The sequence below is a fragment of the Oratosquilla oratoria genome, chromosome 20 (genome assembly GCF_046742065.1).
Source record: "Oratosquilla oratoria isolate Oo_2021 chromosome 20, ASM4674206v1, whole genome shotgun sequence".
NCBI classification, from domain to species: Eukaryota; Metazoa; Arthropoda; class Malacostraca; order Stomatopoda; family Squillidae; genus Oratosquilla; species Oratosquilla oratoria.
This window is the reverse complement of record NC_134796.1, coordinates 51893146-51908312: the sequence shown is the minus strand read 5'-3', so window position 1 is coordinate 51908312 and position 15167 is coordinate 51893146. Positions and strand designations below refer to the sequence as shown.

The 15167-nt window shown below is 39.5% G+C and overlaps 1 protein-coding gene across 1 annotated transcript; it reads right to left on the bottom strand.

The window, feature by feature from the left end:
• Positions 1-907: 907 nt before the first annotated feature.
• Positions 908-14761, bottom strand: LOC143036580 (uncharacterized). Its single transcript, XM_076204126.1, has 4 exons — positions 14539-14761; positions 7478-7562; positions 6494-6673; positions 908-5292 (listed from the first exon to the last, which is right to left on the bottom strand). Exons 1-4 carry the CDS (start codon positions 14680-14682, stop codon positions 5087-5089), a joined length of 615 nt encoding a protein of 204 aa, XP_076060241.1. The 5' UTR covers positions 14683-14761; the 3' UTR covers positions 908-5086.
• Positions 14762-15167: the final 406 nt, after the last annotated feature.

Below are 15167 nucleotides of genomic sequence, written 5' to 3'. Positions count from 1 at the left end.
TGATGTTCTGAGATCCTTGTAATAGTATCGTAACATATATAAATATAACAGTTTTCATGCAGAAGGTATCCTTATAAAGTATGAATGCAGGATATTTTCGGCTGTGGCATTCCTTGGGGAGACGGGACTGCTCAGACAGACAGTCTAGGGAACGACAACAACAACAACAAGGCATATTACATTTTTTTTGTAAGTCATGGATTTATACTAGCTACATAATTTAATAGTCCAATTCTACCCATATATGTCAATAAATGCCTTTCTCATGATTTCTCCATTTCAAAATTATAGTTGAAAATTTTTCTTATGCAAAACTGCATGCCAATTTCAGCTACATACATGCAAGTTATGTCTTTTTTGGATACAACAGAGCTACATAAAGTGTCATTTTCTCAATTATTGCTGGGGTAGCAAAAGTCTATCTAAACTTTTTTGTCATTTCACATGGTCTAGTTCATGATTCTGAAGAGTAACTTAGGGGACATTCCATGTACATGAGAACACCCCAGCCAACAGACTTTAGGTTATGTATTTACCTAATTGTAGTTTACACATACCTAGACTCAAATTCATGTATGGTTCCAACTTAATCTGTCTTTGATTTTTCAATTATCATATTTAGATTCGAACTCGTGTATTGTTTGAGCTTGGACCATATCACCTTCTAAGCTGTTCCACATATTTATACATCTATATGGAAAATGTATTTCTTCACATCCTTTTGATGTGTGAGTGGGAGGAAAGGGTGGGAGTAGGTATGTGTCTTTTGATTTGGCTACCTCCTTTGTAAGGAGGAAAAAGCCCTTGGTATATAGACAGAAGTGACTTCCAAGGATTATCGAAAACGAGTCATTAAAAATTCAACAATTCTAGCTTGTGCTTTACAAAAGTAGAAAATCAATAGATATTTGAGCTAAAGCACTGGTTTCAGCTTTATTGGTTAACAGGGTTTCATATATATCATGTACATAAATGCATTGTAGCAAACTTAAATTTCAGAAATAGCTGCAACATCATAAAGTATTCTCTTTGGAATAAGAACATTGTATGTAAATGGCAGCTGCCCATCAGTCTATCAAAAGAAATACCCATTGAGGACAGAGGATTTATGTAGTTGATAAGGCTCTAACAAGCGAATTGTCGTACTAATAAAGTCTAAGTCCTTACCTAGTATTTCTTCTGATAGACAAGAATATAACCATTTCTATAATGTACGGTGATAAATATGACAGCTCTTTTTGTGACATTTCTCTTTATACAAGTTCAACAAAACATTAATGTATTTTTATCAGATCTGGCTCTTAAAGACAGAAGACAAAAATAAAGTGGCTCTTTACAAACATGGAAGACAAAGACTGTGGCTCTCCACATATATGGAAGACAAAATAACAAATTGATTGTACATAAAGACTCTTCCTTTACTGGAGGCTATGCAAAGCAAATAATAGACATAAACATTTGACATTTACAATTATAAAACACTGACACTAGCATAATGTCAATATAAAAAACATTTGAACAATGCCCACTGTAGCATTACAAACTGCAGATCATGACTCATGAACAAAACATTCTACTTGAGCACCAAAGATGAAGAAACAATTCTTAAGTTATAAAAGTATAAGAACTACAAAACTACATAAGCTTATGAACACAGATTAATCCAGATCTACAGTTGTAAGATATTCAAGTTATTTGCAAAAAAAAATACAGAAAAGCATAACATGAGTAATGCATTAGTATGTGGAAAATTTAGAGGAAAGAGGACTTTATTATATTGTTTTCTTTTTCCACTATCAATGGTGCTCTTAAGAAATGGGTAATTCAAAGTTATAGAAATATTTTGGTGTATTTACCCTAATTGTAGGATACAGGAAAGGAGCAATGTGTGTATATTTACCTAATTGATACAATAAAAGAGCAACACTTGATGGGTCCTATCTCCTACTCTTCAGTTTATCATACCTATCCTCAAATTCATGTACAGTTCCAACTTAATCTACATTCTTGGCTTCCAATTATCATATTTAGATTAGAATTAATGTATTATTCATACTTGAGCTATATCACCTTCTTAGCTATTCCAAGAATTTATGTATATGGAAAACTGTATTTCCTTACATGTTGTCTTTCTTAATTTGTTCCCGTGATCACCTCCTTCATTTCTCACTCTATCCAGACTAATAACCCCTACCATACTTCTCAGACATTTCATCTTGAACACATTTAATCTCTTCCTCTCTCATGATTCCATGTTTCTGCCCAATAGGAGAATAAGTTTGCTTATTACTATATCTCAAGTCTTCTCCAGGAATTAGGAATTCCATTGTATATTCCAAGTGATTGGAGATTATTTCTAGATAGTTCTAAGTACAGCCTGAAGTGTGTTCTACATAATGACAATGTCTATGCAGCTGTTCCAGTATTTACCTAGTTGTATTTTGCAGGAAAAGAGCTATGCTCATAGTGACCCATTATTGTATCTTTCCATATCCAGTAGGTCTTTCTGTGTTTACAAGAGGAGCATAAATACATATACCAAGGGCTTTTTTCCCTGTACTAGGTAGGTAGCCAGAGGCATAAATCCACTCCCACCCATTTCATCCCCACATACTCCACTCCTATTCACTACCCCTTCTTCCCTCTTTTCTTGGCTCCTCCTGGATGACAGGTCATCCCTGCATCTTGCCCACTGCTCTGGGTCACAAGCAATGCAGCAAGACACAGCACATCCAGAGCAAGACAGCTTCATTTAATCAGTAAGCCCCCCTCTCCGTCCCCTCATGCAGAAAAAGAGATGAGAGGAGCGTAATGAGATAAAAACTGTGATAGACCTACTAAAATACCACAAGCACAACTGGAACCATCCTTGGTCAACAAAGAGGATTTACAAAGTATCCCTGCTTTCTTTGCGTGTGGGCCAGCCAAGCTAGAGACAAGCATTTCAACCAGAAAATGACCCTTATGTGAGATTCTGGAAGCCAGCATGCCAAATACTGTCAATGATCCAATCATCAGTCAAGCAAAGATCATATTAACTCCTCTCCACATCAAGCTGGTCCTGATAAAACAGTTTGTCTGAGCATTAAATACTGATGGTGAATGCTTCCAACACATAGTCTCACTTCTCCCTGCTTTGTCATTCAAGAAGATTAAGGCAGGTGCATTTGATGGACCACAGTTTTGCACACTTGTACGTGATCAAGACTTTGTCAGTAAGGTGAATGATAAGGAAAGGGGGCATGGCTCTCATTTGTGGCAGTAATGGAAAACTTTCTCGATAATAAAAAGGCTGACAACTATGAAACCCTTGGTGTCAGCTTTTCATGACCTTGGATGCAACATTAGTGTCAAACTCCATTTCCTATACCATCATCTTGATAGATTTTGAGAACTTAGAGGCAGTAAGTGACAAGTAAGGTGGGCGGTTCCATTAGGACCTCAAGACCATGGAGGAACGCTACCAAGGGAGGTGGGACAAACATATGATGGCAGACTACTGCTGGAATGTTAAATAAGATTATCCTGAGACAGTCCACAAATGCATGAGTTTCAAGCACAAGTTCTTGCCATCTAAAATGTAACTGAGCTTTGTATCTTCATAGCAACTAATTTCTTACCTAACAATGAGTTTCATATGAAATTTAACCTGTGTTGATGGAACATGTTTCAAATTGTGTAATGAATAAATTTAAACTATGTAACATTTTCTTCACCAAGATCAGGCTGTCAACCTGTTTTCATATATATACCACAATTATATATTACTGTTCTTCAGCCTCCTTCAATATTGAATATACTGGCCAGGCATCCACTAACTACTACTTTTCCCTTTCTCACACTCAGTCTACTCATCAATGGTGCACATGTATGGTGATCCTACAGGACTGCCAATGGAGGTATCCTGCAGACCGTTTTCAAAACCTGTCAACATTCTCACTTCCATCCCAGGATGCAGCCCCTTGGGGCTGACATGATTTCTATACTTGTCTCAGGATCTCTCTTTATCAACTATGACTGTATTTCCTCCATCTTTTTAACATAAAAGAGTTGACAACCAGCGACTGCCCCTTTCCTCCTACTACCATAAGCTAATGACAGAAACAGTCCCTCACTAATACAACATAGACAAAAGTACAATGACTCTTTCCAGACAGATCTATAAAGGGCTGAAAGACTGCTGCTAGCTGCTGTGGAACAATGGATTTCCAGTTGGTGAAACTCAATGAAATTGTTATTATTACTGGTAACTTCAATCATCACTACTGCTAACCTCCTCATCCTCATCACAACTTTCTTTTGAAAACACCACAATTACTCCTAAATACAATGATATGGACCCTAAATAAAATTTATACAGGTATAAGATATTTTTATGATTTTAGAATACAATAATTTACTCAAGCTATATACCACATACACTGAATGATAGCTTGCCATCAAAAGTATGTAGACTGTAGAAAAAATATCCTCTGAATGGAATCATACCATAATCTAATACAAAAACTCTAGAATAGACTAATATAATGTGCCAAAATATTAATCCCCATTCTCCATACATATAATATCACCCCTATATGTAATAATTGAACAGATACATGAGTTAAGTGTTTTTAACACATTTGTAAGATGAACTGTAAATCCCACTATTGGATCTATACCTATATACCAAAAACTTTTCCCCCCACCCATTCCACTCCCCTCCACCACCCTTTCCTCCCTCTCATCTTAGCTCCTCATGGATGATGGGTCATCCCTATATCCTGGCCACTGCCCTGGGTCAGAAACAATGTAGCAAGACTATATCTACAGCAAGGCCGTTTCACTTAATTTGTGACCACCCCCTCTCTGTCCCATCATACAAAACAAGAGAAGAACAGGCATTCCCCTCTTTCTCAATGCCCCCTTCATCCCATCCATCCATCTCATCCTTGGTGGTCCCCTCAAGTTCACTCCCTCCACCTCTCCCTTCCATACCACTTTTGGAGGAGAAGACGAAGAAAAAGATATATATCTCCAAAAGTGGGATTTACAGTTCAGGTGTACAGATGTTTACACAAAACTTACATATTATTTCAAAGAATGCCTATAATTCATCTTTTATCACATCTGAAGGCTTTTCTTCAACACCAGGCTCATTCAAATCCTTGTCCTTAGCTCTGTTGACTGCCGCTTGGATAATCTCGAAGAGTTCTTCGATGGTTGTCTTTGTGCCCCAGACATCAATCACTTTCCCATCTTCATCCACCAAGTATTTATAAAAATTCCATTCTGGGGCTACTGAAGACTGTTCTGTAATATAGTGGTTTCTCATTATCTCTCAAGTTCCCAGCCACAGATTAAATATTTTACAAAATTATGCTGGGTCAGCTAATAAGCAATGTCTATTCTACATACCATGGGCTTTTTTCCCCTTTAAAGGGAGGTAGCCAAATCAAAAGGCACATACACACTCCTACCCATTTCACTCTCATCCACCACCCTTTCCTCCCTCTCATCTTAGCTCCTCATGGATGACAGGTCATCCCTGTATCCTGCCAACTGCCCTGGTTCAGATGCAATACAGAAAGACACAACACATCCACAGCAAGGCCGCTTCACTTAATCTGCAACCCCCCTTCATGTCCCCTTATTTCAGTGAATAACAATTATTTTTCTTTACCCTTCCATTCTTACTGGCCTGAACTTCTGGATTTTAGTGACACCTTAGCAAACTAGTCCCACAGTATTCTTTATGACTGGAGACATAATCTCCATGCAAAAGAGAATTCTGACCATCTTTAAGTTCTACTACCCTCCTTCTCTGTACATACATACATATACCAAAGGCCTTTTTCCCCTTTACACAGGATGTAGCCAAAAAACAAAGGCATAGATACCACTCCCACCACATACCATCCCCTACATACTCCACTCCCCTCTACCCTCTTCCCTCCCTTCTCTGCTGCCTTCCTTAAATCTCTCCTTTACTACCTGCGTAACTCCACTTTTTCAGTGTGACATTGCCCCCAAGGACAGAAGCACTAATTGTTGCTGACAAAATTCATACATACACCGAGGGCTTTTTCCCCCCTTTTCGTGGGAGGTAGTCAAGTCAAAAGGCATAATTCTACTCCCACCCACTCCACTCCCATTCACCACTCCTCCTTCCCTCTTTTCTTGGCTCCTCCTGGATGACAAGTCATCCCTTGCTCTCCTCCTCATTTTTCACTCTATCCAACCTTGTAACTTCTACCATACTTCTCAGACACTTCATGTCAAACACATTTAAACTTCTCCTTTCTGCCTCTCTTAAATTCCAACTATCCACCCCAAACAGTGTCACAGGTAACAATCACCCTTTCATATAATCTTGTCTTTATATCCATTCCCAGATGCCTAGTTTTCAAGAAACATGCTTACATACAATCATACCATTAGCACGCTAAATCTGTTAAGTAAAATCAACATCTAATCATAATACTATAAGTGCCATTCTTGATCTATTACTTACCAATGAGATTTCTAAATGCTGGACTTGCATTGTCCCCAATGACCTCAATTTTATCAAAAATGGGAAACTCTGACTTGTACTCCTTCTGGACCAGCTCCAAAATCTCTGAAATGTCACTTGGTTCTTGCTCTGCGAATTGATTGCATGGGAAAGCTAACACTGAGAAGAAACCTTCATAACCTGAAATGAAATGAAATAATTAAATATTTCACCAAGAACTTCAGGAATATGAGACTTTAAAGTTACTCTACAGGAGATAATTACAGAAAAGGGCATTCCATGGCCCCTCACACCTTCCCATTCAGTTGCCTTTTAAAGACATGCATGAGGACGGAAAAGTGGCATTCTTATCCCTCCACCACAGAAACAAAGGAAAAGGATGAAGTGGAGACAAGATTGGAAGAGAAAGCAGAAAAAGACAGCAAAAATACAAATGCAGTTCAGAATTCCTAAGAACGGAGATTCACTTTCGAAATCAAGAGAATAAAGTATGGTTCTGATTCATAAAGGTATTACGTAAGTCCCTGAAATACTGACTGACTTCATTATTATACTTGCAAACATTATATAACTATGTAAACAAAAATTTTCAAGAGTATAAAATATAAAAACAAATAATCCTGCACGTTAGTTTTCCATATTTGAGATAAACAACATTCAGATTTGCTATGTATAGCTTCTGGCTTATATGATTCCCCACTACACTGGAATCTTGAAATTCAACAGGGTTAGGGCAGTTTTTGAGGAGTCAAAATGTGAATCACCTCCATCTTAGCAGAAAAACAGTTTGTCTCCTAGAATGGAGGTGATTTGTGTTTCAACAAATTATGTTTCAACACCTTGAAAACTCCCCTAACCCAGTCCAATTTTAAGACTCCAGTTTACTTTACTAACAATAAAGAAATTATATCTATTCAATACTGCCTAATTACAATTCATTTTCCTAGAAAACATATTTGACAAAAAATACTTATGATTGCTTACTCAGTATATCATGAAGCTTTGTCAGTGCAGAGTACATGACATCAGTATAGCCACACAAGCTGGCTACATTCACCACCAAGGTAACCTGTAAAGTATAAAAAATCAATCAATCCACTGGCCCTGGTCTCTCTTGCAGAAGACCTGTGGCCTCTGGTAAACTGACAACAACCTCCAGTCTGGACCATAAATAACCATAAACAGCTGGTGTGGTGTATCTGGCTTGCAAGAGGCTGCACTGCTGGATTATCATTGAACAATGAAATGCAAAAGATGTCATCAGATGTCAACAGTGAAGAAGTTGTCCAATAGGCCCACAAGCAGACACACTTTCCCCAGCCTTCCCAAGGCCCTGAGGAGCCAGCACCTGGTCTCTGGACCAGTCCACAAAGTATAAAAAATGAAGACACATAGTATACACACTACACAAACAAAACATTAATGTTTCAAATCAGCTGACAGATTCTACTTATTATAACAATGGGTCAATCTGTTGGCCCTGGAGTATTGTGCAGAAGACCCATGGCCAACAGAAAACAAGCAACAGCCTCCAGGTGGGACTGTAAGTCACTTTGGGAGATAGTGTATTTCTATCTAGGAACTGTTAGTGTGGGGCATTGTAGTATGAGTTCTGTGTCCTGACTGCATCTGGGGCAGCACCTTTATTATAGCATTAAAACATGAATATATGATGCTTATACACACTAAATTAATCCTTACTCATTCCAGTGTCAATATACTTAAAAAGATTTGCTATGGACAAAATCTGATGAAGATATGCAACTGGAAGAAACTCCCCCAAGTGTCACTAAGACCTCAACCCATTGAGGACTGCTGTCACTGCACTATTTGAGGGGATCACTCATTCCAAACTACTTCATTCAAGTAGGACACACCAACCTCCACCAAAGGTAGCCAGTGTGGGCAGTGTGAGATAGATAGTGCCCAGAGAGAAAAAGAAAGCTGGCTTTTGTGGTGCTGCTGTCTGCTGGTCTATCAAGAGATAAAGTAAAATATGTGAAGGTGTGACATGCAAAAGGAAGGAATGGTCAAGATGGAATCCTGGATTACTATAAGTGACATTGGAAATAAAGCTCTGATAGGCATATTAAAGTTTTTAGAACCTGCCGAGGACTCATACAGTCCTAAACTAGGAAATTATAACAATACTATTTGAACAAAATTATATCCAAATATCATACCTCATGAGAATGGTATTATGGTTTTGAGAGGAAAGACGGTGTTTTAGTATTTAGTGAATCTATATTGAAAGGGAAAGGTGTGCTTGAGTTTGGAAATCTGGTAGGAAGGATGGCAGACTTGTTTTCAATACTAGAAATAACTAGCAACATCCTTCCAGTGACATCCACCTGAGCCCCTAGTTGTCCCCTCCTCACCAACTGATATGCTCCTCTCCTGTCTTTGTTTATCAATGGTAAATTGAGACACTGGGAAGAAATTACCAAACTAATAGTGGGTGGTCTTTGAGGAGGCCCCAGCTCAGGCATTAATAATGAATTTCCAATTGGTCTTCACAAAGAAGAATTTTATTTTATCTATTTATTTATTTATTTTCATTATTTTTTAAGGAAGTGAGGTGAGCAAGAATTCAGGTTTTAGAAGATATAAACATAGAAATGAGGAAAGTGCTCATTTTTTTATCAATGGATATAAGAAAATCTTCAGCACCTGTTATGATTTCAAACTGGATACTTAGAATATAGGGAACAACTTGTATTTCAATAGACTTGTTGGCAACTGCAATTTTTATACAACTTAATGTTTGCTGGAGAGAGGGTAGAGTGCCGGAGGACTGGAGGAGTGCCTGTATAGTTCCTCTTTACAAGGGAAAAGGGGACAAGTGTGAATGTAGTAGTTTCAGAGGGATTAGCTTGTTAAGTGTAGTTGGGAAGGCTTATGGGAGGATCTTGATTGAGAGGATTAGGAGAGGAACAGAAGGAGTAATTGGTGAGGAACAATGTGGATTTAGGACAGGTAGAGGTTGTGTAGATCAGATCTTTGTGGTAAGACAGATATGTGAGAAAGCTATAGGAAAGGGAAAGGATGTTTTTTGGGCTTTTATGGATCTGGAAAAGGCTTATGATAGGGTAGACAGAAAGGCACTGTGGGAGGTTATGCAGATATACGGGATAGGAGGAAAGCTTCTGGGAGCTGTCAAGAGTTTTTATGAGAGTAGTAGAGCTTGTGTCAGGATTGGAAATGGAGAGAGTGAGTGGTTCGAGGTAAAGGTGGGACTTCATCAAGGATGCGTTATGTCGCCCTGGCTGTTCAACTTATACATGGATGGGGTGGTGCGAGAGGTAAATGCAAGGGTAGTGGGCAAGGGATTGGAGATGGTTAAAGAAAATGGAGAAAAGTGGGAGGTGAGCCAGCTGTTGTTTGCAGACGATACTGTGCTTGTGGCAGGATCGGAGGAGGGATTGAGGAAGTTGGTGGCAGAGTTTGGGAGAGTATGTGATAAAAGAAAGCTAAAGATAAATGTGGGTAAAAGTAAGGTGATGAGATGTACAAGGGTTGAAAGTGGCAGTAGACTGGAAGTGAGCATTAAGGGAGAGCAACTGGAGGAAGTGGATAGTTTTAGATACTTGGGTGCAAATGTGGCAGGGAAAGGTGGAGTGAAAGTGGAGGTAGAATGTAGATTGAGAGAAGCGAGTAAATGCCTTGGTGGATTAAAGAGTGTAATGAGGAGTAGACATTTGGGAATGGATGCTAAGAGGAGACTGTATGAAGGAGTGATTGTGCCAACAACACTGTATGGGGCAGAAACATGGAACATAAGAGAAGAAGAGAGAAGGAGTTTGAATGTGTTTGAGATGAGGTGTCTGAGAAGTATGATGGGGGTTACTAGGCTAGATAGAGTGAGAAATGAGAAGGTGAGGAGGAGTACAGGGGTGGAAAAGGAGCTGGGAGATAGGGTTGATGAAAGAATATTAGGATGGTTTGGACACATGGAAAGAATGAGTGAAGAAAGACTAGTAAAAGAGGTATGGAAGGCAGATGTGGAGGGAGTGAACATGAGGGGACGTCCTAGGATGAGGTGGATGGATGGGGTGAAGGAGGCTTTGGGGAAGAGGGGAATGTCTGTTGAGGAAGGACGGGAGAGGACAGAAGACAGGGGTGAATGGAGAATGGTTGTATATGGATGATGTTGTGATTGCATGAGGTGGAATGGGCAGGGGGATGGGGGGTGAGGTAGTATGTGTGAGCAAATTTTGACGCAGCCCAAAGGGATTTCTCCCCGTCCTCTCCTTTTTGCAATGGGGGGATGGAGAGGGGGGGTCGCCGATTCAATGAAGCGGCCTTGCTGTTGATGTGCTGTGTCTTGCGACACTGCTTCTGACCCAGGGCAGTGGACAAGGTGCAGGGATGACCCGTCATTCAGGAGGTGCCCAGATAAGAGGGAGGGTGGAGGGGTGTGGAGTGTATTCAGGGATGGAATGGGTGGGAATGATTGTATGCCTTTTTCTTTTTGGCTACCTCCCTGGTAAGGGGGAAAAAGCCTTGGTATATGTATGTATGTATGTAGTTGTCAAGACTCAGTCTCACCGTATACCCATTAATAGAAGGAATAGTGCCACATGATTGGAAAAGGGCTAGTGTGGTGCATATTTATAAAGGTGGAAGGAGGCACCATTAAACTACAGCCCAGAGTCATTGACCAACACAATAGTGAAACTATTATGTGCTGCATGGGAGGGATGCTTGGGTGGAATGTGTACCTCAACCTAGAATGCTTTTGATAAAGTTCCTAACAATTGATTTATGTGAAAATTTGAGCAATTCCGGGGCTTAAGATGCAAACTACTCAAATGGGTGAAAGTTTGATTGAAGGGATTGTTGTCGTTCCCTAGACTGTCTGTCAGAGCAGTCCTGTCTCCCCAAGGAATCCCACAGCCAAAACTGGGTTTTCCCACAAATCCTTTATAGAGTGTATGTTGTGTTGTTTGCGTGCATGATTGTGTATAATGCAGTCTTCCATTATGTGTTGTATGGTTTGGGGTGAAGTGTTACATCCTGGGCAGCTGTTCACAATGCGGTCATCCAGCCTCTTCTGGTAGCTTAGAAGTGCTGGGTGGTGGCCGCACCGCAGTCTGGCCAGGTGGACTCTGTCCTTTCGTGGGAGAGAGGATTCAGAAGGGTGGATATCAGGGGGTCTGGCATGCAGCAGTGTGTTGTCTTTCAGTGTGTTAATGGAGCAGTGAGTGATATGATTATGAATATGTTTCCAGAGGCTGGTATTTGGTGGTTGTGGAGGAAGAGAAGAGAGTATCTGTGTGTGATACAGGTCTTCGGGTGTTGTTTCAATGTTTCTTGGTGTGTGTGGGTGTTCTGCTATGTAGTGTAGCGGGTGTGATGTGTTTGTGGTGGCTGCAGCAAGTGTTTGTTTGCCTCTCATGTCGAGGTGGTCCTTGACTTTGAGGACTTTTGTTTCATGGTGTAAATGGTCTGTAGGTGTTGTATTTGTGCAGCCTGTAATTGTTTTTAGGGCTTTGTTTTGTATGATTTGAAGGGTGTTGTGGTGTGTCTCACTGAGATTAGGAGCCCATGCAGGACTCGCATAATTCATCACTGAGCATATGCATTGTTTTATATTGTTGTATTAGTTTCTTTGTTTTGTCCAAATGTTGTTCCAGTGATTGACTTAAGTGCGTTAAGTCTAGGTGTGCATTTGTTTTTTATGTTTGTGATGTGTTGTTTGAAAGACATGGATGTATCGCATATTACACCAAGAATTTTCGGTGTGTTTGTGTGTGGTATTAGAATGTTGTTGATGTAGAGATGAGGTATGTATTTGTGAAGGGAAGGTACTATCGCCTGAACTGTCACAGTTGAGTTGCCTTGCCAGACTTGGCTCAGACAGGTAATGTCCTTCTTGCCTTGAAAGTTGGTCCAAATGAAGTAGTAGCCTAAATGAGGTAATTGATGCCCATGGTGGTCGGACTCACTATTGAAGTCATTCATTTGTAATGCAAGATTACAATCCAAATTGTTCAATGTGTGAAGATGAATGATATTACCCCTACAGTGACTATAATGTAAAATTAAACTGTACTGTTACATGTATAATACATTAAATGCATCCAAATGAATTGTTCACTGTGTTCAAAATAAGACTGATGAGTAAATGAACTAAATGATGAAATAATTACAAATCTTGTATTAGAATATATTCAGAAAATTCTTCTTAGTATGGAATAAAAAAAATTACCTTTGCATGTTTGATGTTTTCATATCACATAAAAACCATGATTATGAAAACTAAACTTTATCTAATATCTTCATTAACAGAACTCTTTTATTGTTGATGCAGATAACTAATATATCTGTATACTATGGATGTTATCACCTCATTTCTGAAAAGTAACCTTGCCAAACCTGAGCAACATCTACAAGACTGGGTACACACTGCTCTCAGGGGGGGCCACAAGTATATATGACATTTGGAGAATTTTTATTTTTTAATTTTGATGTTTGGTGGCTCATTTGGTGCTCTCTCTCTTTCCCCCTCTATCATATCTCTCTCTCTGTCCCTCTCCCTCTCTTTCTCTCCCCTGCCATATCTTTTTCCTTACCCTAATATAGCTCCCCCTCTCTCTTTGTCTTTCTATCCATCACCCCTACCATATTTTTTCTCTATCTCCTTCTTGTTTCTCTATCTCTATCCCTCTCTCTGCTCCACCATATCTCTCTCATCCTCTATCTGACCCTCTGCCACCATATTTCTCTTTCTCTATCCCTCCTCCTTCACTCTCTCAAGGATGATGGGACTTCCTTGATTCACACCCACGGCCACTGCCTGGGTCAGATCCAATGCAGCAAGACACAGTACATCCAAAACAGGGCCGCTTTTCTTAGAAGGCAACCCATTCTCCTTGTCCTCTCATGTGGAAAATTGAGACAGCGGCGGCGCCAGGAATTTTTAGTTGGGGAGGCTAAGGGGGGCTTAGCAAATTTTTGGGGGGGCTAATAGTAATATGATAATACACATATATTATCCTCATTTCAGGAGGGGAGGGGGTTAATGGTTGGGCTAGCACTGATGGCTGACAAATGAGCCCTGGCAATTAAAAATTCCACTTAATAAAATTATTTCAATGAGTGTTTTACATTTTCAATTTGCTCATTTCAGTTAGGGGGGGCTAAAGCCCCCCCAAGCCCCCCCCCTGGCACCGCCACTGAATAGAGATGAAAAGCAAAAATAAAAATCTAAACATGATGATGATGATGATATGGTTTAACGTTACAAAGTCCCCCCTACCGGAAGGCTCAGATGGTCCCCCTCGCAGAGGGCTTTGTAGCATGGAATTTAATGAACCATGCCCTTGGTTCAACTTCACCGGTGGCAGGATTCGAACCGCCATCCCCTTGACCTTCACCGCAAGTAATGACGCCCTAACCCACTCAGCTAGCGAGCTTCCTAAAACCTAAACATAACTGAAACAATAAACAATATAAAACAATAAACATGTTGGAACCATACATGAATTTTAGGCTAGACATGTTCAATTTAAGAGTAGGAGACAGGACCCACATATGTTGCTCTTATCCAGTATACTGAGCTATAATTAGGTAAATAAACAAAGCCCTGACTAAATCAGGGCCAAATACCTCAGATATTGGATAAGCCACATACTTTTGTTATTTGTACCCTCAGGCTCGGCCTCAGACAAGTGTCAGATATCTCTATATATTTCATCACATTTAATCATATTTCCTTTTATGTGTCTCGACACCAGTGTGGGCTGCTGCAGTTCTTTCAGTATATCTGTATGGCAGATATATAAATACCCACCATTCCTGCACTACCCCAAATGTAATCATGAAAATATCAATTTCTGATATTTGACATTTATGATTTATCATCATATCATGGTATACAATTTCATTGGGAAAAATGTGTCTCTTATTGCATAACAGAAAAATTATTGGCCGAATTACTGTTGCAAACCCGATTTCCGTCTAACATAAAACATGTGCATAAAAAGATAATTCAACCATAATGGATTAATTTATTAAATCACTAATTCACTGTGTTAGCTCACCTTTCCTCGATAGTTTTCCAAAGAAACGTCTTGTCCATCTTTGTCTTTTACAGAATAACTGTAGAAATCATTACCATACGTTCCTGTTGTTATAAGACACATAATCAAGAAAGTCAAGATCCCATTCATCTTGAATTCCTTCATGGTCCGCCCTTGCAATGGTTGTTGACACGACAACCCGATCTCATCGGATCATGCACATCTGTAGAATTGTTTACAGTAAAGCGGTAGTATCCGAAAGACCACTAAACTTTGGCTTCGGCTTCGAACACTGCAATACTACCACCCTAGATTGGTGGTGGTGTGCCAATTGGATACACACTCTTCGCATTTAAATTTTCGCGGGCTTTTGTGTCCAATAATGCTTATGTGGTAACTTTTATTGTTTGAGTTATCAGTACTGATTATATATTTTCTTTTAAGGGTGTTTTTACCCCATCTGCATATATAATATAGCCCCTATAAGGTAGTGTGTATCCAATTGGCACAGTTCCCACCGTTTACGTTACGCTTGTTGACATCGGATGGGAAAAGTCAAATCATTATATATCTTCAAATGGTAGCTTAGAAACAAAAATTTTGTATTATATAGGTAGAAAAAACACTATAATTGTATACACGACTCTATA